A 26,693-nucleotide genomic window follows, 5' to 3' on the forward strand; every position below is an offset into this window, starting at 1 on the left:
ATTTCATTTAAATTCTTAATTTCCCACTCTTTGATAATTTCCCACCTAGTTCACTTCATCTTATTTTTGCCAAAATGAAATTATTTTTACTGAATTGAAATTATTTTTACTAAATAGAAATTAATTTTACTAAACTGAATTTACTTTTACTGGATTGAAACTATATTTATAGATGAACTTAAATTAATTTTATGGATTTTTTATTTTCTTTTAAGGTGAAATAAACAGAGCAATACTTATTTATGATCTTGTGCCAATTGACCAACCCCTTATTAGGATGTTGATATTGCCAAGGAAAAAAAAAAAAAAAAAAAAAAAAATCAATTCCTAGGCTAAATTATCTAGTATCTACCACTGCATATAATACATCTTAAGTCTTTGTATGGACCCATTTCTACAATAAATTGTTGTAAACTCAAAATTTAATACTCTAAAATAATATAGTCACATTCTGAATGATATAATAACTTTTTTAGATGATATAATTATATTGTTGTGAGTCATATTTTGAATGATACATATAATTGTATTTTAAACAATTTAGCGAGATGATTAATTATCTTTTGGAAAAATTATTATTATTAATCTCAACTTTAGGCCGTTTACTTTAATTAATCCTAACTATCGATTATTATACTTGAATAATCCCATTTTTAGGGGGCATTTTCTTTCATTAGGCCCAAACCGGTCAACAAAAGTCAATTACCCGTTATAGCAGGATATTGGACACGTATCAACCCATGATTTGTCCAAAAAAAATATAGAAAGTGAAAAAAAAATAAATAATTGAACCACCCCAGCCCCACCGCCAACACTGTCGGCCACCCTAACTCAGCCCCTCACCCGAAACAACCGCTCACCAGAATCAACCCTAACCCAACCCCTCACCATTAACAAGCGCTCACAAAGTCACAATATAAATCAAAATTTGCAGCCCCACAAATCGTAGCAACAAGTATAAATCCAGCCTAATTCGAAGAAAAAAAAACACATGTTAGTTACTAATTTTGTGTTTAGTAAGTTTAATAAATCAGCACACTGACATAAACCAAGTGATGCTCACCTTACTCAGAACCCTTACTGCCTTTAACCTCCTTTGCTCTACCACCCATGAAGTATATACAACAGCCTTGCCTTTTGTTTTTTTTTTTTTGTTAGGAAGAAGGTTCTGGTACTTTTTTCAGCTACATTGGCACATGTTTTGGCATAATGATCAAATTGAGCACATTCTGGCATCTTTTTCTGCCTCCTTTGGCTGTTGCCCTTTGTTGGTGGCATAACCCTCACCGGTGCAGGTAGTAGCTCCCTCATCTGAATTTTTTCCCAGTGCTTAGGACCTGGCATAGGTTGCACAGGAAGATCATATGCTTCTATGTATCTCACCTTGGTGTAATAATGGTCCACATACTCTTTTGGATCAACCCTCTTATCAAGAATGCATGCAAACCCATGAACACAAGGCAGCCCTATTAGTTGCCAATGGTAGCATGTGCAAGTTCTTTGTTGGAGGTCAACTATCGTCTAGTCAGCATTAAGTTGAACCTCATAGGTATCACCCTTTGATACTTGAACTATGCAGTGCCTAGCAACCCTCTCCATGTAATCAAACAACTTAGTTACATATGGGCTATGGCATAACTTTCCCTTCCATTTTCTGCACAGCCTTCCACTTGTCATTGTGTCTTTTCATTAAATACCTCCTTAATCACTCCAATGCATTCATTAAAGGTCTCACACTAGGGGTGAAAGTTTGGTTTTCAGTTTGGTTTTTTGCCCAAACCGAAACCGAACCACCCTATTTCGGTTTCTTGATTTTGCAAACCACATCGCAGCACTTTAGCTTTGAAACCGAACCAAACCAAACCACCTAAATTTCGGTTTTCTTTAAAAAAAAAAAAACCAAACCGAACCGAAATTTCTAATCAAGTATCATAAACATCAAATTTTGCAAAAAAATCAAACCAAACCACACTACACCAATCAAAACCGAACCAAGCAAAACCAAACCGAACCAATCCCACAACGAACTAACAACCACCCCCACCTATAACCTTAACCCCCAACCGAACCAACCCAACCAAACCCCACCCACACCAAATTGAAACCACCACCACCAGATTTACAATGATTTCTTATGATTATAGTAGAATGATTTTGGTTTAATAGTCTACTTTAAGTTGAATTAATTTGTGGTCTATTATTAGCTTATAAATTTACTAGACAAAAAATATAAATTAAAATAGAGTTTAATTGCCTAATTTTCTGGATTTGATCTATTTCGTAGGATTATAAAAATATAAATTTAGTTCGTAGATGAATGTTCATTTCATTTTGATAAATGTTCATTTATATACTATATATGTTCACGACTTCATGTACATATTAATTTATGATCATTAGAATTATGATAAAAAGTTATGATCTCCATTTTCTTCCTATATTTTCTATCAACCTAATAAAGAATATCAATCTATCCTAAATTATCATTTTAGGTGGAACATTCATCATTTTAGATGGATTTCATGTTCATATATATTCAATTAAATTTGATACATGTTCATTCTCTTTTCATTATATATTCATTCTTATATTGAAAGATGTTAATTTGCAATCTAATTCAATATTTATTCTCATATATAAACATATTTATTTAGATTTATACTTATTCAATCATTCTCACATTAAAAGACATTTGTTTCAATTTTAATACTTATTTGTATCATATTGAAAAATGTTCAATTAGATTTTAATATTTGTTCATTCTCGTATTGAAAAATGTTTATTTAGATTATGATATTACTTGTTCATTTTCATATTGAACTATGTTCATTATTTTCTTGCAATATGTTAAAATTTGTATTTTTAAATGTTTCTGTTTTGTTTATAATACGTGTGTTTTGATTGTTACTAGCATTTTACTTTAATATATTTTAATCTCTTATCACACAGGACAATGACATTAAAAAAAAAAACTTGAAAACGACAATGTATGCATTGATAAAAAGATATGTATCAAGGAAAATACACAAACATCATAAGAGTACGTAGAAGGGTATCTATTACAAGGAATGATAATTCTACATACTTTTTTTAATTTTTTATGTATTCCAAATGTACTAAATTTGAGACTATGTTCAAGTCATTTTGTAAAACCCATATATACTAAGTATAGGATGTGTACAATTTTTAAGTTTAATATTTTCACTTTTGATTTTTTTTAATTTTTTTTTACTTTAAATTAATAAATTAACCATGTGTACATAAAAAATATAACATAAGTAATACTTAAGAAACAATGAGTACATAGCACGTTGTATTAACAATATTGAACATTTAATGATACAAAACTGAACATTTATATATACCAAAATGAACATTTTATATATGATTCGAAATCGAAGAATTATCAAATGATGTCATTATGATGAAGAGGGGGTGCAGGCAGTGCTACCTACATAGGGGTGTAGGGAAAAATTTAACTCTATCCAAAATCATTTGACTCGGTCAAACTAACTCGATCCAATCGTACCAAACTGACAATCAATGTTTCCAATAATAATGAGTATTGATAAGCGGCAAATACAAGTTTATCTACCAGACAAATGAATTTTTTGTTAATCTGGTGACATTTCTGTGAATATATTGAAAAAACGTGGTCATTTTTCAGTACTTTTGGTAAGTTGTCTAATTACTGTTTGCAACTTGCATTTACTGTTTGGTAAGGAAATTACACATGTACCTCTCAACTAGTACATGAAAATACGCATGTACCCCTCCACTGGTACTTGAAAAGACGATTATACCCCTAGATAAACAAAATACAAATTTTATTTATTTGGGGAATTAAGTGGACACAACTCATTGATAAGTATTGAAAGTGACCCATTCCAAACTTGAAACCAATCTCAACTAGTTTTATCACACTTATAGTCTAATCTAAAATTACCTAATCTAAATACTAGTAACTCAAGATTACTTGATAGTTGATTGCCACAATGCCACCTCTACCAAATGAGCAAATACGAATATCTCTAACGGAGTCTCTAAATGACGTGAATAGGGATGCTAATCGAGCGAGTCGATCACGAGATGAGGGGTGTTCGACTCGACTCGAAAACATTTTACATGTGCTCAATTTGTGCTCGCTAAAATTTCGAGCAAATAAAACTTGCTCGATTTGTCCTCGTTAAAATTTCGAGTCGAGTCGAGTAGCTCACAATATGCTTGTTAAAGTTTTGGCCCTTCTAAATCATAATATAATTTTCTTTTATTTATTATTTATTTATATTGAAGTTATACTCTTTCTTTTTTTTATAATATATTAATTACGGAGTAATTCTTATTATGTGTCAAATTTGTTTAAACATGGTAACTTTGTTTGTAAATTCTATACTAATAAAATGTATTATCGAGTTGCTCACCAGCTTATCGAGTCGAGTTGGAACTTGCTCAACTCATGCTCGTTGAATTTGAGTCGAGCCAACTTGAGTTGAGTTTTGAGCCGAGCATTGACTAAGTCGAGTTTGAGATACTCGCGAGCTGCTCAACTCGATTAGCACCCTTAGACGTGAATCAAATTGACCCGAACTAAATCCAATCCCGACTAGCCATAATGCCATATGCAATAATGCCAGAGTGGGGGATATGAGCAAGGGAGAGAAGTACACATGCGGAAAAATCCAACGTTAAAACACCTGAGTACGACACACATTTTCTGGATTTACAGACTTTACAATTCATAATTTCATCATTTTTTGTTTCATCAATTATTTTCTCAGATTCCGAAATCCAATCCAAATCATGTCAATCGCTCGAAATTCTTCCTCTCTTACTGCCGCCGAAGAACACCTGTAATTTTCTCTCTCCTCTCCTTTTCAATTACTGTAATGATCAATTCAATTTGATTGATTTCGATCCATTTTATGTTTTTACTTTCATGTGATTTGTATTTATATGGTGTTTTGTTAATTTTGAGGTTTAATTTCTCTATTTTGCGACCTAATTTTGGTTGATTTTGCATCGACATGCTTGAATTTGTCGGTTTAGCTGTGTTTTAGTGCAAATTTGGATGGAAATAGATTGTTCTACTTTAAATTTAGTAGAATATGTTGTGGAATGGATGTTGAAACAATGATTGTAAGTGAAATTAAATGTTTGAGTGGGGCCGAGTAGTCGAAAACCTCGGTTCCTTGTTAATTTAGTTGTAAGGGAGGTTGATGGTTGCTTGTTGGTGAAGTGAATTTTATGCTGTAAAATGTTGAACTTCCAAGTGAAGGATTTTCAGTATTTGCTAATTAGAAAGGTTGTAGCATGGAATGTGGATGAAATTAGTCGTTCTTACTTGTCGAAATTGGTGCTTTGGCAGTGTGTACATTAGTTTGAAACCAAATGGAAATGATTTTGATGAACATATTAGGTCATATAACTCATATTGTTGTTTGATTTGTGAGTGGGAATTATGTTTGGATATATTTATTAAAGCCATATGGTCCTAATTCATACAAATATGACACTTGAGGTTTGATTATGTCTACACGAAATAAAAGTATTTCTTCTCTGGTAAAAATAGTATTGGTTCCATGGCTACATGTTTTATTGTTTTTAGGTTGGATAAATTATGTTTTCTTCTCTCTGACATTGGTCCGTTTCTTGTCAGATTCTTGGATATACTGAATGATGCTCCATTAGCTGCACATCGGAAGCCCACCAAAATCTATGGGAGTATAGTCTATTGTTTTTTACTGGCAAGTGAACTTCCTGTATATGTGAATATTGTAATGTCATCTTTCTAAGTCTAGAAAGGCATTCTTCAGTTTGTTTTTGTGAAATTAAGGATATAGTTTGTTTTGTCTAATCTTACATTCCTTTTATTTAGGCAGGTTATGCCATAGTAGGGGTAGGAGCCCCATGGATTTTTCAACCTCTTGAGGCCTGGATCTCACCACTTCTTTGCAGCGGCAATGTTATTCTTCTTTTGATCACAGGTTCATCCAAGTAAATGTCTTTCATATAGAACAGTTTATGTCATGGCTGTGAATTGCATATTAAATTTGTTATTTTTTGTTGGATCTATTAGCTGCTCTTTTTACATTTTCATATAGAACGTTTCAAAAAGAATTGCATATTAAATTTGTCCATCTTAAAGTTTCTTTTGCCTGCTAGCATATTTCTTATTTTTTGGTGGATCTAGTAGCTGCTCTCTAGGACATCCATTAGATTTTTTAAAAGTACATGTTACAAGGACAAAGTCAGCTACTTGTTTCTCTACTTCCTCCTAAAGACGGAACCCTATTAATTCATCTATATTCTGTAAAGTCCTCTTAGATTCAAAATTGTTGTATAATCTTTTTGATTTGTAATTGTTATAAGGCTATTGCATTAGCAGGCTTTAGCATGGGCAAAGATGGTAGCGTAACTGGCTTTCTCTCCTGTATACTCTGTTGATGGCACTGTGTTCTGTGCCCTTCCCACTGAAAGAAATTAGGAAAGGATTGATGATTTATTAGAATTTTGCTAGTAATAGAATTAGCTTGTGTCCACTTATCAGCTATTGTGATAAAGTGATAAGTAAGTGACAACATGAGAAATCTTGTGGCATACACGAGGGCTTTGCTGTGTTAATTTACCAGATTTTCAGTGCTGTATTGATAAAGAGTTTTCTTTCATCTCTCAGGTAACTCTTTAGGACAAATTGAGTTGGAGTTTTGCTAATACTTCATACAAGAGAACATGTGAGGATGAATTTTTAAAATATCAATACAAAACATGTAAATCTAACATTGGATTTTGGTAATGATCAGGGTTTATAATTGGAAGCTGTATTGGCTGGGTTCTAATCTAAACTCCATATTTGGGTTTTGGGTCAAGATCAGGGTTTGGTCTATCTTTTAGAGAAACTTTGGTGCATGCAGTTGTGAATTAGAACAGGAATAGAAGTATAAGAACCTAACTCATTCCTGATAACCTAATGTGATTGGGCTGCAGGATTGAACCGTTGTTTGTCTGTTTGAAAGAATGAGTAGTGATAAACTACTAGCTTCAGTTTACTATGTAACTAAAGGTCTTCTATGTGCTAAAGGGGCTGAAAGTGACAGTCTGGAGTCATTGTGCTGAAGAGGTCAAACTTGAGGAGAATAACAAGATGATATGGTTGCATGAGAAGATTGGCTCCATTTCAGTCACAAGTTTTGTAATTTTTGAAAGAAACTTACTGTGCTATCAAAATTTGAAAGGTGAAAGCTCCTTCTAAAACATTCTTTTGCTTGGGCTGCTTTGAAAGAGAAGATCCCAATGAAGGATGTTATTAAGAAAAGGAAAAGCTTTCCTTGCAAACCTTATTGTTGGCCTTGTTTGTGATTATATATGGAAGATATTCTTGTAGCTTGGAATAGAAAGATAAAGAAAGGCTGGCTTGCTGAAGAGTGGAAGATGGTTCTGTTGTCTATTTGGTGGATTAGAAGGAACATAACTAAATGGATTTTTAAGCATAGAGGTTTCCCTAGTCAAGATTTTAAGTTCATTTTTTAGGGGCTGTTGTTTAGTTGGAGTCAAATGTTAAATTTTGAGCTACACTAGACATTTTAGATTTTGTAGATAAGGGCATGAATTTGTCGTCAGCCCTACTATTTTATATGGATGCCTTCCCCCCCCCCCCCCCCTCCTAATGTAATCTTTGTTATCTAATAACAAATCCTTGTTTGAGTTATTCATGGTGATAAAACATTATCTATATTTCTGTTATCTTTAACAAGTCTTGATTGCTATTAACTATTTGAATTTTGTTTTTTGCTCTGAACTTGGGCCTCATAGTTATGGATTAAAGCAAATGCTTCCTTGTTGAGATAAATCCCTTTGATTGTTTGTGCAGGTATCTTTCAACAATATCTGGTGTACCAAGTACAGAAAATACGATTGCAGGTAATAAAAAGGCATATTACCATTTTCTGTACTATTAGCAGCAGTTTTTGGTAGTGAGATTGGAGATCCTTGTTAGCTTTCACTGCTATCACTTTCTGATATTGAAATCCTAGTTAATTTTCTCTACTGTCAAAGGAATGCACTGTCCACTTCAAAGGAGTATAATTCACACCTAATTGTCCTGCTCTTCATACATGCTGTGAATATAGGCCGTTCAGTTGTCTTTCGATTTCAAGGGCTGATGGACATTACCTCGTGGTGATTGATTTTAGGGGCTGGCTGAAAAACCTCTTTGAAGTTGTGCTGACTACTGATTTCCCCTTACCCCCACCATCTTGTTAGAGGTGTTGGGCTATGATATGATGTGATTCTATATTGTATACCTGCCAAACAATTAAATGGAGTGATATGATGATAATTGATATATAACCAAGCAACTTTTTTTTTTTCCCAGTTAAATTTAATTTGTGAATAAAAAATCCGTATTCTTTTGTGTGGAACTGTTTCCTTATGTATACTTTTACTCCGTAAATTTTTTAGCATCTTATGCCAATATTTCTGAATTTAATGGTTGACTTCTTTGTCTTGTGTTCTAATTACATTAGGGTTACTACAAGCTTAGCCAGAGGTTGAAGCATATTGTTCGTCTTCCATTCGCCACCATTTCATACGGTATGTGTATAAGTATGGTATTTCTTCCTAAATCATCTTATAAGTTATCATCATCCTTTGACAAGCAATCTTTGGATCAGAATTTGAAATGTCTTAAGTCTTGACAATTCGAATAGCACCACTATGTCAGCTCGTACTTGTATATATTATAATTGTTGCCAATTTTGAAAAATAGAATTCCTTTTGAATTATATACCTGCATGTATCATGTTTCAGTTAACACTCTTATTAGAATAAAAACATTTTGTTCTTCTAGGAGTATGGTTTTTTTTGATAACCTTTTGATATTATCGGAACTACATTCACAATGCCCTAAAAAAAATCCAGTGAAGTTTGTTGAATTGAATTAAATATTTGAGGGGTAAAGAGAGGGGGGGGGGGGGGGGGGGGGTCTGGTATTGTGATATATGAAATAGAAGATGAAGTTTGCCTTTGCTGCTAAGTCTATGTATGAATTTTCTGATAGTGTTGAAATCTCTAATTTTGTTTACGGGGAATTCTGTTAGACCTGTGCTTAACATTAACTTTTTATCTGTTTTGTGCTTTCTTGTTTCATTTTTTCTATCTGTATGCAAGGTATTCAACCTATTTCTTGATAAATTTTCAACAGGGACTGCTGGAATGCTTCTTCTTGTGGTTTGGGAACCCAAAATTAGCTTTTTGTCTTCCTCTGCAACACTACGGTATTTACTTCTCTTCAACTTCATGCTTATATTTTTGGACTTCAAGCTTTACACATTTCAGTTTTTCCCTCAAGTCCCCTCCAAAAAAGGGAACATGTTTAGAGCTACAAAGATCTGTTGCCAATTGTGATGTGTGGAGCATATATATTGGGAAATTTGTGGTTTCCTTGTTTGTGCTAACTTTTAGGTTAGTGTTTTTGTTGATCAGAGTGGCAGCAAAGCTGATTAAATGGCAAAAGATGCCAATAGGTAATGTTGTGGATGTTGAGATGCAATCAGGAATCAGGATATTGTGAAAGTGTAGACTACATACTGTGGCTCCAAATTTAATATGTGAATCAAATTGCTGATTGTATAGATATTTTATCAACCATTGTCCATTGGCTTAATCTTTAGAAATCATCCATGAAGTAGATACATTATGTAATGATAGATAAGCATATCTGAATCTGATGCAACTATATGGATAACCAAAGTTCTTGGGCATCTTAAATAAGGTGAGCTATGGGGCAGATGCAAATTGTACCTGCCTGATGTAGGGCATAACTTTTCTGCATCATAGTGCTGAATTTCCTTATTAGTTTCCTTCTTAGTTGACACCCTTGTTTAATGTCAAGTGTCCCTTGAGCTTTTTGGTTTGATACCCTTAGTTCAACTATTGGTGGCTTGAGTCCTCGTACTTTTATAGTTTAACCTTTTTGTTTTGCTGAATAAGAGATATGATGGTATTAGAATTTATTTCTTAGGCTGCTTCTTAGTGTAAATCTGGTTGAATGAATGGAGCCAAAAAATGGTAACCAGTATTGATGGTTGTTGAAATTTAACTTCCAAGTTTATTTAAAATGCAGAGGGTTCTGGATAGACATCAATCATTCATCAAACTTTATGGATAAACCCAGTCATGTTATTTGTTGCTTCGTCTCAAGTGCCTATTTTGGTACTTGACTCTCTAAAATGGGCTTGGGCACTCAAACCTTCATTTTGGATAAAACTATGCCAAATTCTCACCAACTGCCAAGAGTCTGATACCTGGATATGTAACGAATTATCACACTAGCATCTGAGTCCAAGTTATATTGCCGTGTACATTAAAAGGTGTATAGGGGATTACTGGATTAGTGGTTTGGCCAAATAAGTAGATTTCTTTCTCTGTTTAAAAAGACTAGTTAATTAAAGTCAGAAGTTGCTTTTGCAGTCCCATTGTCGAGTGTGGTGAGATTGCTAGTAACTATATTACAGACTGAGCACAGTTACAGACTCTCTAGGGAATTTGACTTCTAAATTTCACTAATTTTATTGCTAAGCTTGTAGGTAAGAAACATGCCCCGTGCAGCAATATATATCCATGTGGACCTTTTCACTAGAGTATGGGAAGGTTGGTTGTATGCAACTCTATTTCTGAAATGATCATGAGTGAGCAACTGTTGGATTTATATACGTCTTCATATTCCTTCTATCTATGCATGCCATTTATGCATGTTGCCAGTTTATGTGAATACACTAGATTATTATTAGTTAAAAACGGAAAATATACTAGGCATTAAAATGGGGGTTGATTTCACCAAAAGTTATCTGCCTATTTCATATTTGGCAGTCAGGATGTGGACTCGTATTTGAGTGTTTTGTCTGTTGGTATGCATCTATGATTAACTTAGTCAGGTTGCTCTGCTGAGGGCTGGGACCCCCAAGTTCCTTGGTCCTTACCCAATTTGGAGTCTTTGTGTATATATATATTTTTTTTTCTTTTGACTAAACTCCATTCATCTTCAGAGATTACTTTTTTTTTTTTGGTTTGTTCCTTAGGTTTACATCTTTAATTTTGCATTACTCTCTCAATATAGTAAATCAGACTCGAGCAATAGGTGAAAACCAGAATAGAACCATATAATTCCCGCCAGTACTATTACTGCCTTAACAGCTATTTCCTCTGTTTTTACTTGCAACATAGCCTGAAGGCACACTTTCAGGAATTGTTTAGAGAAGCTAAATCATAAACGAACGACTTTATCAAAATAATTTTAATATCGGGAATAGGGAAGGTTTATATACTGTGTGTATATGAGCAATTTATTTTGATTAATTTGCCCTTTTGCATTAACTTATTTGTTCAAATTCAAATTAAGCAGGATGAAAATTTAAATTTTACTAGAACATATACTCATCAGAAGAAAGGTTTTGGGGCTTGCCACCTCTTATAATACCAGTGTCCAGTGGTAGCCCCTCAATACTGCAAAAGGTTTATTGTAAGGAAAGGGAATTTATCTGGAAACATTTAATAAAAACTCCATCAATTAATATGGATGATGTCTGGATGAACTTGGTTTTGATTAAGAAATTAAATCGAAACTTTTTTTTGTTAATGTGTTTTTTTTTATTTATTTTAAATATCAAATTATTTATCATATCATGGCTTTCTTTTTTCATGTGTCATGTTTGTAGGATTGTGATGCTGATTGAAGTAGTAATTGCTGGATCTTTTATGACTGCCTACATTAGTAAGTTTCCTTCTTTCTTGATTTCTTAACATCTCTACATCTCTTGTTGTGAGAACTGGCAGGCTTACTTTAATTTATAGGCCAAGCCATAACACTTTTGTCAGCAAGCATACTGCTTAAGATAAGTTCAATAGCATAAGGTCTGTTAATTTTGTATGTTAACTAAACTTCAATACATATACAATTCTACTAGGATTGTCATTTTGGACAATAAATTCTTTTATGGTATGAGATCTTAAATTAATAATTGATGGACCATTCTGAAATTTTTGTTTATTACTCCAGTTGGGAGTATATAGATATTCATAGTTGTAGAAGCACTTCTAGGAAATAAAAGGAAGTTTGTGTGGAAAAGAGTGTGTGTGTTTAGAAGTGAGTTCTATTGATTTTGTTTAACATAAACATTATTTTTCCTAGTTTATCCTAGTGCTTGTGCGAACAAGTTGGTTATTTATCCTAAAATGCTTTTGGATAGGTTAAATATTTAGAGAATTCTGACATATTTTTCAGGTTATGTTCACCAGTATAATTCATTGAATTTGGAGCCAGATGTCTTGAAGTCATTATACTCTCCCCTTCAATCATCAAGTTCTATGGAAGGCTTAAGGTAAGATGAATATAAATTTTTAATGGTGTATGTATGGAGAGACTAGAACTTTGATGTGTGGTTTTTAATAGTTTCTCCGGTGAAGCCCTTAAACTTCCAAAGTTCCAAGAATTTTTTCTATCGTCATTTTTGTTAACTATAACAGGTATTATGATGGAAGGCTTTCTGATCAGCAAATGGCATTACTGCAGTATCAACGAGAAAACATTCATTTTCTTTGTGAGGAGGTAAAATAACTTATATGGCTTATAATGCTGCAATTAAATGTTGCCTACCAGAATCTGTACATTCTTCGAATACAAGTCCATAATAAGCGTTTTGAAGATCAAAAGTTTTGTGTAGATTTTGAGGCTGCAAGAGTGTTTGAGCAATTATGAAAGAGCTAATGATGGCAGTACTCCTCAGGTAATGTTTAATTTGTCTCAACACTTAAGCATCTCAAAGGTGTTGTCTTCATCTTGTTTTATGGGTAATGGATATATTGCCATATTCAACTTATTCTGCTCATTTTGTATGGCCGATTAGTCTTCTTCGTGTTTTATTGTCCACGTCCAGGCTGTATAAAGTCTTCATGTTTCTTTTAGTGCTACTAATTGAATAATCATCGCACATTCAAGGTGCTAGTCTAGAAAACTCTGGACTGAATGAGTTGGATTTACCTACCCTCTGGTCACTGTATTGCCGGCTTATTTGTAGCAAGTCTTCTTGATCGGGTTGGATTTTCTAAATGAAGCTTTTTTCAGTCAATTGAATGGGTGCTTTCTGGTAGGGCTTTTTTTTTTTTTTTTTTTTTTTTTTTTGGCCCTTTCTGCTATGAGCGCATAGTAGTCAACCTATTGACTGTGATTGTAACTTTTACCTCTCTCAACTCTAGTGTCAATCCAGATAGTTTGCTTGTCTGATGATTGTGACTCTGGGTTATCCTGGTATAGACAACTGAGAATCCAAGAAACCTGACAAGTTTTGAAATGAATGCTAATATAGCAACAGCTTTTAATGTTGTGACAGTTCAACTGCAAAGTGTTGGAAAAAAAAATAGCTTTTTTTATTGTTCAGTCCTTAGACCTTTCCTTGGTGGCAATTTCATGAATTGGGTTGACTGACTATGGACATCTCAATTTGCTATAACAATTTCATGAATCCAAGAAACCTGACAAGTATGAGTATTAATGTAACAATTGGGAAATTAGGTAACCTTGCTGAAGCTTGAGATCAAGAGATGCAAAAAATTTCACTTAAGTACTGTCAACTTCTGGTTATTGAAAAGAATACTGTCAAACTCTTGTAATTGAAAAGCAAGCAGTTTGCTTTTCTGATGATTGTGACTTTGGGTTATCCTGATATAGACAACTGAGAATCCAAGAAACCTGACAAGTGCCAATCCAGATAGTTTGCTTGTCTGATGATTGTGACTTTGGGTTATCCTGATATAGACAACTGAGAATCCAAGAAACCTGACAAGTTTTGAAATGAATGCTTATATAGCAACAGCTTTTAATGTTGTGACAGTTCAACTGCAAATTGTTAGAAAAAAAATAGGTTTTTTGATTGTTCAGTCCTTAGACCTTTCTTTGGTGGTAATTTCATGAATTGGGTTGACTGACTATGGACATCTCAATTTGCTATCATAAATATTTGGTTTGACACCTTAGAAGTACGAGTATAAATGTAACAATTGGGAAATTAGGTAACCTTGCTGAAGCTTGAGATCAGGAGATGCAAAAAATTTCACCTTAGTACTGTCAACTTCTTCTCGTTATTGAAAAGAATACTGTCAACTCTTGTAATTGAAAAGCAGGCAGGGCAATTTGTGGGTATCAAACTAGAATAACTTTGTCTGCCCAATGAGTTCAATTAACATGGAGATTTGAATATGTTTAAGTCACTGGAATCGGAAATATGTATAAAACTTTGTACGATTGAAGTCGCAATGTAGTTGACCTTATGGCTCAGTCTAAAAGATAAAGGTGTGCTGTGCGTATTGTTCTGGTTCTGTAGCTTTAAACATCTTTTCTTCTACATATAATTTATTAATAAGTTTACAGATTTGAGAATAATGTCTAATCCATATGCTTACTCTTATTGCAGGCTGACCTCGCCCATCTTTTGGCCGCTCGTGATCAAGAACTTCGAACACTTTCTGCAGAGGTAAGGACCATTTTGACCTTTTTATTAAAATACTTATGGCACATCCTTTTTCCTGTAGGAAAAAAAAAAAAAAAAAAAAAAAAAAAAAAAAAAAAAAAAAAAAAAAAAAAAAAAATTCATCAAGCTTGCATATCACACTAATTATTCATCTATTAGTTGTATTGGTTGTTTCTTGGTAGATCTTTACATTCCATGCAGATATAGTTCTTGCTACTTCAATGAATGAGCTGCCTCAAGGCTTAGGAGTTGCATTTCTGTGAGTTACAATGTGGTTTCCCTGCTACAGATTGTCATTGTTCAGAGCATAATTGTCTAAAATTTTCTCAAATCAACCAGTTTAATAAAAAATGTTGCCATACTTTTAGGGATAGAGGAAGTATATTTAACGTGTTGAAAGCTTGATTGCTAGAGGGTGTTTAAAGTTATGTTCCCGCTTAATTTTCTATTTACAACCCTTTTTTCTCATAAATGTTTCGATATGGGCTCTGGAATTCATCTTGATATGGTCCTTCCCCATCAACAGCGTAATATGTACTTGGCTGAATGCTGATTGTTGTGTGCTAATTAGAAATATTCTCTTACATAACAATTTCATGAGATATTGATTGATTTGTATGCCTGTGGGGTAGTCTTAGATGTCTTTAGTAACCCCCCCCCCCCCCCCCCCCCCTCTCTTATGTCTCTCAAAGTCAGTTTTCCATGGTGCGAATTTTTTTATGTATTTTTCCAAATATGCTGATGTACAACAATCAGATTGTAGCAAATCCTTTTGACCAGAGCTTACAAATTGTCTTAAAAATGTAGATGGATCAACTGCATTCTGAACTACAACTTGCTCGATCCTTAATTGCTGATAGGGATGCTGAGATTCTGCGTGTTCGCAACACAAACAATCAGGTCAGTTTGTATGTTTTACTTTCAGAAGATTATTGTCTAAAATCTCTTTTGACATTCTAATACTCCGTATCAAATATTAGAATTGATGCTCAATCTTTTGAATTTCTCATACTTTTCTGGACTTATTACAAATATCTACGCGCCAAAGTAATGTAATTCCATTTCCAAACATGTTTTCTTCGTAGATAATGTCGAGTGGTAATGAAAGCTTTTTTCAAAAATTTGTTTTTTGGTTCGGACAATCATCAATGGTCAATTACATGGGACCTTTATTGAGAAATTACATATAATGTTTATTTACTTTACAATAATATTTTACTGCCTACCAAACATGTCTTTCAAACTCATACCTTGATTATTCTTATGATATTCTAACAGTATATTGAAGAGAATGAGCGTTTGAGGGCAATTCTAGGTGAATGGAGTGCACGAGCAGCAAAGGTAAGGGTAACATCCTCCTTTCTGTTGTGTTTAGCAGTATAGTCACATGAACTAATTGACACTTGTTTTTATGTAACTATGTATCAGCTTGAACGTGTATTGGAGTTTGAACGAATGTCAAATGTAGATTTGCAGAAGAGAGTTGGTACACTAAGGAACCAGTTAAGCGAACTTTCTCAACAAAGTCAGCAGCACTGAGCTCCATAGCTGATATAGAGAATTGTAAATGGTTTGATTTTGTATTTTTGTGTAGCTGTAGATAGATGAACAATCTCAGGGTTTACTCCTAGGTTTGACTGATATTGTATAGGTTAGTCGGTGGCAAAGCCACGAATTATAAAAGTTTTTGTATTTTTTAATTCTTTTTTCTTATTCTTCTTATGTGCAATATAGAGGAGATGGTGGTGGGCAGGGCGGGGCAGCTCATGTGTTGTGCCAACTTGAGCCCAACCTTGGCCGAAACATGGCTAGGTCAATTTGGCTAGTGGGTCGAACTTATGTTAGTTCTAGACCCTCCATAGTGTAGTGCTTGTAGTGTCAACTGAGTGTGTATGTTCATGTATATACTAAAAAGAATTTCATGATCATTACCGTTTTCTGAGTTCTGCGCACTAACATTTTACATGATCTTTGGTTCACAATTTTGAATTTTTTACCAGCAATATCTTTGTCTTACTTTTTCTATCCCATAATTTCCCAGTTTTCAATTTGGATGCTCAATATGATCTTCCCATTTATTATCCAGAAAATTTCACATTCTAGAAAATTTTATCCTTATTATGATTTTTTTTTTTTTTTTAATTCAAGAATGAGTTGAATACAACAAAGACATTTATTGTTTTATCTCCCTTGACATTGAATTGTGTGCTTTCCAACAAAACAAAAAATACAAATACAAATGTACAAACTATGTATTGATATTTAGTTCTTGTGAGAATTTCACAATGGAAAATTATCTATAATCTATAACTTTATACTAAAGGCGAACCCAGGAATGACACATGTCATTTCCTGGTTAAAAATCTTCCCTCCAAAAGTTTTTATTTTTTTTTTTTTATTTTTTTGGCCAAAGCTTCTTAGAAAAGTTTTTAATACAAACGATACAATAATATATAACTTCTAATTTGATTAGTATATCTTATTTATATATGCAATAATAGTTTTCTATCTATACCTTTGTAATGTAATTCATAGCTATTTTTATTAGTCGTGCATATATTATTCTCTCTGTTTTCTTTAGTGTGATAAATTTTTTAATTATTTTTTTTTGTAATTACAAAACTTTCATCCTATTTTGCAATTAGGTATAATTTTTTTATAATTAAATAGCAGTCTTAAACTAATGACAAATATTAAAAATTACCGTGCATGGCACGGGACTTAACCTAGTTTATATTATAGGAGATTAAACATGAAAATATATTGATATTTCAAAAATACTTATGAAAAGAATCAAAACTTATAAAAGATTCAATCTCCCCTATTGACAATTTGGGGATGAAATTCTTTGAGGGTTGGATACCATCTCCCCACTCTTGATAATTTGGAGATGAAATTCATTGACCTATGAGAGGTTCCAGCTCGATAGCCCCCTTTATCTTATATTAAAAGAAAATCTATAATGTTTAAGATCACATACAATATACACATAAATTACCCCATAAGAGAATCTCAAACGTTTTAATTTCAACCACAATTAGTGCTTGGATTTATTTATTTTTATATTTATTTTTTAACAAGAGCAAACTAAAATTACATATACAAGTACTTCCTCCGTTTTTTTAGTTGCTACACTTTTATTTTCACGGTCTTCTAGACAGCTTTTTAAGAGGTGAGAGATAGAGAGAAAGGGGCCCATGTGGATAGGACTCATAGGAGAGACAGGGAGAAAGAAATGTAAAAAAATGAAAAGTGTTGCAACTAATTAAAATACGCTTTGAGTATGCTTTCCAGAAATCATGAACCAAAACAAAAATAGTAAAATACGCTTTTGAAGTCCTCTTAATATCCCAAGAGCAATCAGATACAACATACAAACTACAAAATTCAGTGGCAAAACCTCATTATAATGGTGCTACATTGGTTGTTTCATTCAAAAAGAGACAACCAAACACATTGTTGAAGAAGTCACGACCCTTAAATTCTGCTCCCTCGCCAAACACAGGCTCCATGTCGTATGTGCACGCTCTTGAGCAGTCAGGGCAATAGGTCACCTGCAAAAAATGGGAATTAACTGTAAGAGTTCACCAAATTCAACTATGAAAATATTTTTACGAATGTCATAATTTCCACTACAACAGCTATTTCTTCTACAGATGAAAAACTGATGTATTGGTATTAGTGACATAAATAACCATGCAGAACTAGTAACAAGGTCCTATTGATTCAACATTGTGCACTCGGACATTCTTTAAAAAATTTCCTCAAGCATGCTGAATTGATAAATGAAAGTAGAGATATTTGCTAATTCATAAACATTGATTAGAAGAAAACAAGCAAATTGTCAATGACCACTGTTCTACATACCTCCAATAGCTTAGGACAGAAAGAAGAATCAAGCATGACATCTACACCATAAATTGCCCTGGATTTTGGACTGTGCATCTCTGGATGCACGGCAACTGCTGCCTCAAAGACAGACCGGATCATATTTCTAATTCTTTGATGGATATCTGACCATTTTACTGCGATAAATAAAATATTTTTAGATTAACGTTGGCTCAATGAGAAAATACTATAGCTTAGATCTCACTTAGAAAGGCAAAGCCAGTATTGGATATGGCTAGGACCACAAACCTTGGTGCTCCTGCTCAAACTCTTTCACAAACTCTCTTGTTTGTAAATGATTTAATACCCCGCGATAGTTCTGCAACAATGATACAATAATTAAGACTTTCTCAATGCAATAAACACAAATTAGAAGCATTTTTTTTTTATTTACTTTGAACTTTCTCAAGTCTTGTACTTAACTCTTTCAAGCCAAAGAAAATTAACAGAAAAGGGTTGTCATCAGAACATACCATAACTGTGAAATGGGTCTCATACTCGTATAAGCTTCGTTTATCCAAAGAATATGCATTATTTGATAGCCTTACCTGGGAAAAGCCAAAGCAAGAATGAGATGCTGATAAGCAAATTGTAAACACCTCTTATCATGTTTCATGTATTACAGTTGCTTGAGAATATTCATCCAAAGTTTTCCAAGGAGCATACCCAAAAGACATCAGCAAGGAATATATCCAGAGGATTAATACTGCGAATAAGAACAATGTAGCGAAGATCAAACTTCTTCCCTCTGAACAAAGATGGATGTTCAATATACTTCTGGCATATTTTTGGACCAGTCTCCATCAGACGAATTATTGCAGATAAATTACTCGTGATTGTTGTATCTATAGTTCGAGCCATATTCCAAGGTTTCAGTATCCATAAATTATCAAGACCTTTTCTTTCACGTACATAGTAATTTCCAATTAGCTCAGTCAAATGACTTTCTAAATCATATGTAGGCTGCAACCACTCAGGAGCTCCATGTGCCTGTCAGATAAGATGAGAGTTAATGCTGAAGCATATACTAAAGATAACTTTCAGAGATTTGATAGCCACAAGCAGAGATTGAATACTGAATTAGATGTAAAAATTTGTAAATCAAATACTGGATTAGAAAAGCTAGTGCAACAGTCTCTTAACAAAAATAGTGCATTTTTCTTTAATGAGTTGTTCCAATTAAAATTTACACTTCCAATATAAGTGAAGTTTCCCTCTTTCCCCATCATTCCATAATTCCAGCTCAAGCATTTTATTCACATAAAATAATTGTTTTAATATCTGTGCCAAACTCAAATGTAAAATTTTTTGAACGACAGGGAGATTACTACAGAACAAAAATTAGTAGGTAATGTTGCTTTTTTGGGTGCTAAGTAAAGATTAAACAAGATGAAAAAAAAATCTGACCTCTTGCATAGTTTCAGCCAAATGATGCTTCATAACTAGACAGGCTTCATGAGGAAATTGGTTTATGTACTGATCATCTCTTATTCCAACAGCCTTTTTAGTCTCCTCATCCACCTGCATGCTGGTCCACAGAATATCGGCTTCCTTTGGTTCACTAGCTGCATGTCACACAAAAATCTTAACTTCAAAAACAGATGCATACTATGCAAAAAGATATTTTATAGCAAGCACGTGCACACTTGTACAGTGTGGCAACTGCAACCTGGATGCATGGATAAACAAAATCACTAATATTTTTTAGTTGTTCAAGGGCCTCGTTGTACCATATATGATTAACATACTCATGTAACAACAAGTATGGTCTTTTACAATTTAAACAAATTATGATACATTAGTCAATTTAACACTTGAATCTAATAGCCAGTCAAAGTATACACAGGGAACAAATTGTAGGAGCTAAGATGCAAGCAAAAGAACACAGCGCCAGGCCGCCAGCAGCTACTACCGAACACCAAGCTGAGAGCTGACTGACCTCAAAATTTTGCCAAAAAAATTTAAAATGATCTAAAGACATCAACCATGAGGATTAAAATGAACATCACTGGCATCAAATTTATAATACCAGAATCCAATTTGACACGCATCTCAAAACCATTTGTAATCAGGAAGATTAATGTGGGACAGATATTTTCCAAGAAAATAAGAGATACGAGAAAACTATATGGAAAAGGCAACACTTACTGATAGCAAATTCAGGACGAGTCAAAAACTCCTGTACATGGGGTATATCAGTATATACTCGTAAAGGATTTTTATTACAAAGCAGACTTGAAGGTTTCAGTGATCCCATAGAAGGCGGTGTAAAGTGTTTCGATTGCAACTTTTGATGATGCTTCTCATATCCCTGGCCAAAACATGAATATATTAACAAATTTGCAATTTCTTACAGCACATAATTCACCAAACCCATACTTGAACATACTTTGATGAAATAATTCTTTGGTGTGTGGAACCAAGCAGTCAGTCTTGCAGACCTTTGTTTATCTTCTCCTATACCTAACAGAAAGTCACGTGTGCACTCATCTCCTTTCTCAACATCTTGGGTTGGCCACAAAATAGAGAAGCTGAGAATTGAAAGTTGGATTAGAGGCGGTAACATGCATGGAGAACAGAGACTTTCACTAGTAAAAAACAACCAATCAAGAAAGTAAAAGTTTGTTTAAACTTTAAAGGCATGTTAGTTTATGCTTCTTCACAGCTGGTGAAAAGGATTCAAGATGACCTTCTAAGGCAACATAATAGCAACTACAGTTGCCTTATTAACTTGCTTCCTCTTTCAAAATAGTTGCACCATTTTTTTCACGGTCGCCAATGTATTATTTTGACAATTGTGAATTGGCATAAATTATATAAATAATAAATAAATAAATAAACACACGCACACATATTGAGATGCATCTTATGAGATCCTGATAGGCTACAATTAATAAGTCTTTTAAGTTTGACCTTCAAAAGAGAAATGCTAATACTATTCTTAAACAAAGTAGTAAATACTCATGTCTCCATATATGTAAGAGGATCATAAAGAAATATTCTTATGAAAAAAACCTGACAGCTGATGATAAATTCCCATCACGCATGTATAGAAAAGGTGCAACTTGAAAATTTGGCACATCACTGTGTCGCAGAGCTGAACCCAATTCATCCATCACATACCTAAAAGAAAAATTCAGAGACAATCAGTCACTTCCTACAGAGTGCATGAGAAAGCTGAATATAACTAATATGATCTGATCCAATATCTTTTCTGATCTAATCTGAACTTATTTTTTCCTAATCTGAATTCATCTTTTTTAGTGACGTGGTTTGATCATAATTTTTAGAATAAAAATTATAATATACATTATGAAGATTTTTATTTTAAAATTCATAAATTAGTACTGTGCTATTTTGTTAGAAAGTTTTTTATTCTGAGATATTCTGGTCTAGTCTGAAAATAAGCAACAAGGTCTTGAAATTAGATGAATGAAACAGGGCCTTAGTAAGCATACACAGGCTTCGTGAAAGTCTTGCATAAAGGTAAGGTTTGTGCTTATGCACGAGTATAGTATAGCAAGTCCTAGTGGCAGCAAAAGGCATCTAACAAATTGCATATATAACAAACAGAATTGGTTGTTGGTGTAGCGACTACCAACATCCCATGCCAGGAGGAAGTTAACAGGTAATGCATCACTAACTAATTTAACTAGGAAATAATTTTGCCAAAAGCACAAAGATCAAAAGCAACCTAGGATTTGGTATCCATAAAGCATTTGTGTTTTTACCTAAACCATATTAACACAGATTTTGTAGGTCAGGCACTGACTTCTACGTTCTATGCACCAGGCACTTTGCAGGAACAGATGGCGCTCTTACTGAGTAGCTCTTTAAGGCAGTCACAGTGAAGACAATAAAATAATACTATATGAAATAAACAAATCGTGAACAGAAGGAGGTAGTGGCCTACCATACAGAGGTTTCATCAATCTTTTCCTCATCTGCAAGTCTGTAAGTCATTAAATACAACCACATAGCATTGAGTACACGATCAGCAAGGGGGTCATCAGGGTTCCACTCAGGAAGACGTGGCTGCAACACTGAGTCGACCACATGCTTATCCATATCAAAGATCTTTGTTGCTTTGGTACCATTAAGTAAAAAGATATTAGGAAGAGAATCGAGAATCTCTAGTGCACTTTCTCCAAGGGGGCCTGGTATATCAACCTGAAAAACACCTTTATGGCTTTATTACATTCAAGAATCCAGCAGAGCATCAATGTAGTCTGCAAAAAAATTTGAGAGGGTGGTTTACTTCCAGAGAATTAAGTGAAGGAAACTTCTTTAAGATTTCCAGCAACTCAGGGACAGAATTTTCTTCTATTGGATTTCCACGAATATTCAAGTGTGAAAGATGAGGAAGTTTTAAAGGTGAGAATGCCTGAACAGTGGAAAACAATAGATTAGGTACCAGAGAAATAAACAAATGCAATTGTGTATGAATACTTAAAGCATACACAATATTTGTGTATAAAAATTGTAGTATCAACTATCAACCCTATGATAGATATACAGATAATAATGATGATAATTACATAGAATAGAAAAATCTACAAAAAAAAAAAAAAAAAAAAAAAAAAAAAAAAAAAAAAAAACCATTAAATTAAAAACTACTACAACCTTATTGTTTAGATTGTGGATGCATCTATCTGAAAGGTCCAAAGAGGTAATGTTCTGCAGTTGTTCTTCACCGTCATTCCCAGGGTTATCCTTCCCATAAATTTCTCCACAGAATCCTAATGCCCACTCACCATAATTACATGTAAAATGTGAATTGAAAATCTCTAAGTTTGGGAATGCCTGAAGAACAGCTTCCTCCATGTTGCTAGCACTGGTACACCAAATCTCATATTAAATGAAGTAATAGTTGCAACAGAAAGTTTGGTAATGAACTAGCTAAAATTAGACTCCCACCGGAGAAATTAAGTGTTGTACTTATATCTTAAAGTCTTATTCAATGTTCCAAACAAGTGACAAAACTCCAACTTTTCTCTGATATACTAATCACTTATTAACATCAACTATTATCTTTATCTATTTCTACTTTCAGAAAGGGATAGTAACTTGATTTCTTATTTTTTTTTAGAACAGTCCTTACAGACCTTCAACCAGTGGGAGTAATATAGAAACTCACCAATTCTTCAGAACAGGGTTATCATTTAGCCAGAGGGCACGTAGGTTTTTCAATTTTGAAATTTCTTCCAGAACAGTTTCCACCTTTTCTATCTTGTTCCCAAGTAGACTAAGAGCAACTAGATTCTGCATCAGAAACAAAGATAGTCTATTAGAAGCTAACAAAGCATAATTTGAGGACAGTTAATCAAAAAGGTACATAAAGATATAGAGATAGAAGTGCAAGCACAACCGGACATTTAGTAGGTAAATCCAAGGCCAAAAGATTGGCATCGTCTATATTGAGCTCCTCTAGCTCCAGCCACTGAACCCCGTCATTACTTAACTCTTTTGCTTTACAAATTTCGATTTCCAACATTTCTTCTGCAGTCATTTTCCCATCTTTATCATCCAAATCTTCATTGCCATCTCCATCGTCTTCATGGCAATCAGCATCAACACACATCAAAGAAGCCATTCTTTCAACCAAACCTGGAACTTCCTCAAGCTGCAACAGCCAAAATGCAATATAAACAACCAAGTTCAAATGATATACTACCTCCCTTTCATATTATTTGCAACATTTACAAAAATAGTTGCGACACACTATGTACACAAATGTTTTCTTTCCTTTTTAAGTCATAATTTCTCTCAATCTCTCTCTTCATCACATGCATAACTATCTTTCTCTCTCCATTCAACACTCACAAACAAATTCTGCCTAGGAGTTCGTGCAAGCTCCTTTGTTGCACATAATATGAAACTACGTTAGTAAATATGTGTTATACATCATGTACGTGCATCTGATCTTCATTAAAGATTTAGAGTTCACTAGTACAAGCAACAATGAAAAAAATTATTCTTAAACATGAAAGTAGTGTGCCGTGTACGTGCCTTTTATTTACCCAAAATAAATACAATAAAAAAAATTATTTTAGGATAATTCTTTATATAAGAAGAAAAGTTTCTTGTTTCTAGCAGCTAGGAGATTCAAACATGCTCACATATTGATCCATCGGTCAAAAATAGATACGTAATTATTGATACAAATCATGTGCAAAGAATCTCATATTATGATTTATATGGCTTGAATTTGTAGTAAAGTCAATCGTTTACATCTTTAACAAGTTTTACAAATCATCTGAAACACTATAAACATCTGTAGAAAGTTCAAGAGTTAGGTTTATTCTCTCCACCTTAAGAAAATGTTCAGATTAAAAAAATAAATAAAAAAATTAAGTTCAATATAATTAATCTAAGCTCAGCCATTCAGATGAAGAGAGCATGGTCTTAGTTCATTACTCTTAAAAGTGTGCATAAATACAAGGACATTGACAGGCCCATAATGGCTACAAGTGGGCTTTACATGTTGAGCTTCCAATGCTTATTAGTATTTACTTGTCAATGAAAGATCAACTGCAAAACACCAATTGGTTGACAGGTTGAAAACTTGCTAGCTAAACATAATACAAGTCTACAAAGTACGAAAAAGCCGTTTTTGTTCTTGCTTACATGTTCAATAAACACAAGAGTTTGCCAAGCAAAACATAGGTAGAGCAATAGGAGAAACTAGACTGATCGACCCAATATCATCTAAGCGCTTAATTTTGTTCACTTCTATCTAATACCAATATAATCATATAAATTACTCATGCAACTTCCAAACAATTGGAAAATTGTTATTTTGTAAAATTCCTGCCAAAAAATTAATCCTTCCAGTTAATTACAAAGCTAAATTCTTATTGACAACCCCATTTCCTCAAAGCCAAAACCCAATTTCTGACAAAAAAAATTGCAACAACCCAATATCTACATTCAAATTAAATTACACTAACAATCACCAATTCCCATTTCTCTAAAAAAAAAAAAAACACTTACCCAATAATGCTAACTAGTTAACAAATACTCTACAACTACGGGATCGAATATCGTCTACATCATTGCCCTTCGCACACTATTTACACCAAATTAAAAGAACTAAACAAAAAACCCACAATTGAGACAAGGAAAGATAGAAAAAGACCTGTTTAGGGGCATCAGAAAGGCGGAAAGTCCAAGCATGATCAACAAGAAAGACATTGGAGTTTTTGGGCATGAAATTAGAGGTTTGAATAAGCTTTCTTTGGCGACCATCTTCAGAAGGCTCAATCTGAAAGAACTCACCGGCGTCAAAAGTTTCAGAAGAAAGCTTGCGAAAGAGTTGAGGGTAAAGCGATTGCGGCAACCCAGTTGCGGCTAATAGCATGCTATGAACTTGTAGGAAATCATTGTAGTTTTTTATTTCCACCATTTTTGGTTTAGCTTGTTTTTGTGCTGAATGCCGGCGAGTGAGAAGGTTTTGGAGTGTTTTTGAGTTCAAAAAGGAGTTGAGGTTTTGCACTCAATAAGTATTGGGGTTTAGCCCAACTTTTTTTTTTTTTTTTTTTGGGAAATTCTCATTGGTAGCCTTGTACTTTTGCGTATTTTTATTGGTAGCCACTTTTTATATGAATTATCTTTGGTAGCCTTAAACTCTTAAGGTTTTCACTTCCGTAACCATATTTAACATAAACCGTTAGTGGGTGTTAAAATTTAACTGAATTAATTTTAGCTTTTTTTTTTTAAAAAAAAAACAAAAAAAAAAATTAAAACACCCTTCCCCTACGCACTAGCCCAACCACCTCCCTCAACTAGTCCCCTCTGCCGGCTCCGCCGCTCCGTCTGTCGCTATCGCTGTCGCTGCCCCCCCCCCCCCCTAATCCACCACAATCACCTATACATTACGAAATCACCTATTTTCTCTTTCCCTCTTTCTATGAAAACCCTCAAACCAACCATGTACTTCTTTCCTTTTCTTAGGTTGCTCACGAACTAACCCAATTTAACCATCTTCATTGGTGCTCACCAACTATCTCCATTAGTCAACATTATCATAAAAAATATCAAAACCTTGGTTGTTCGCTGGCTAGTGTTGCGGAATTTGCCGATTTGGTGCGCGAGGGAGAAGGGGCTTGGGTGTTCAGGAATTGGGGCTGGGGTTTTCGGGAATTGGGGCAGGGGTGTCGGGAAATGGGCGCCGGTGGGAGGGGAAGCTTGGGCACCGGCACCAACGCCGTCGGTGGAGGTGGAGATGGTATGGGGTGGTTGGGCTAGTTAAGGGAAGGGTTGGTTTTTATTTTTATTTTTTGAAGC

The 26,693-nt window shown here is 34.0% G+C and overlaps 2 protein-coding genes across 2 annotated transcripts; one reads left to right on the forward strand and one right to left on the reverse strand.

Moving 5' to 3' along the window:
- The first annotated feature begins 4,629 nt into the window (after window positions 1–4,629).
- LOC145635808 (protein FIP1-like) lies at window positions 4,630–16,596 on the forward strand. The gene is made up of 14 exons (XM_081687167.1): window positions 4,630–4,850; window positions 5,657–5,748; window positions 5,880–5,984; window positions 7,868–7,917; window positions 8,523–8,589; window positions 9,200–9,272; window positions 11,712–11,767; window positions 12,278–12,374; window positions 12,520–12,601; window positions 12,717–12,779; window positions 14,463–14,522; window positions 15,327–15,419; window positions 15,798–15,860; window positions 15,948–16,596. Exons 1-14 carry the CDS (start codon window positions 4,801–4,803, stop codon window positions 16,056–16,058), a joined length of 1,062 nt encoding a protein of 353 aa, XP_081543293.1. The 5' UTR covers window positions 4,630–4,800; the 3' UTR covers window positions 16,059–16,596.
- A 1,165-nt stretch (window positions 16,597–17,761) lies between these two features.
- LOC145634494 (uncharacterized) lies at window positions 17,762–26,187 on the reverse strand. The gene is made up of 15 exons (XM_081685919.1): window positions 25,546–26,187; window positions 23,776–24,030; window positions 23,545–23,669; window positions 23,031–23,241; window positions 22,666–22,791; window positions 22,321–22,577; window positions 21,423–21,530; window positions 20,797–20,938; window positions 20,556–20,718; window positions 19,815–19,972; window positions 19,074–19,397; window positions 18,881–18,955; window positions 18,657–18,726; window positions 18,387–18,544; window positions 17,762–18,073 (listed from the first exon to the last, which is right to left on the reverse strand). Exons 1-15 carry the CDS (start codon window positions 25,810–25,812, stop codon window positions 17,924–17,926), a joined length of 2,589 nt encoding a protein of 862 aa, XP_081542045.1. The 5' UTR covers window positions 25,813–26,187; the 3' UTR covers window positions 17,762–17,923.
- Between the last annotated feature and the right edge of the window lie 506 nt (window positions 26,188–26,693).

This window comes from Chenopodium album, chromosome 6 (assembly GCF_948465745.1).
Source record: "Chenopodium album chromosome 6, dcCheAlbu1.1, whole genome shotgun sequence".
NCBI classification, from domain to species: domain Eukaryota; kingdom Viridiplantae; phylum Streptophyta; class Magnoliopsida; order Caryophyllales; family Amaranthaceae; genus Chenopodium; species Chenopodium album.

Coding starts and splice junctions, on each gene's coding strand:
- LOC145635808 (XM_081687167.1), top strand. CDS start 4,801: ATGTCAATCGCTCGAAATTCTTCCTCTCTTACTGCCGCCGAAGAACAC. Junction 4,851..5,656: donor ACTGCCGCCGAAGAACACCT/GTAATTTTCTCT, acceptor GTTTCTTGTCAG/ATTCTTGGATATACTGAATG. Junction 14,523..15,326: donor TTCGAACACTTTCTGCAGAG/GTAAGGACCATT, acceptor TTAAAAATGTAG/ATGGATCAACTGCATTCTGA.
- LOC145634494 (XM_081685919.1), bottom strand. CDS start 25,812: ATGGTGGAAATAAAAAACTACAATGATTTCCTACAAGTTCATAGCATG. Junction 19,398..19,814: donor TGGCTGAAACTATGCAAGAG/GTCAGATTTTTT, acceptor CTTATCTGACAG/GCACATGGAGCTCCTGAGTG. Junction 18,727..18,880: donor AGACCCATTTCACAGTTATG/GTATGTTCTGAT, acceptor TCATTGTTGCAG/AACTATCGCGGGGTATTAAA.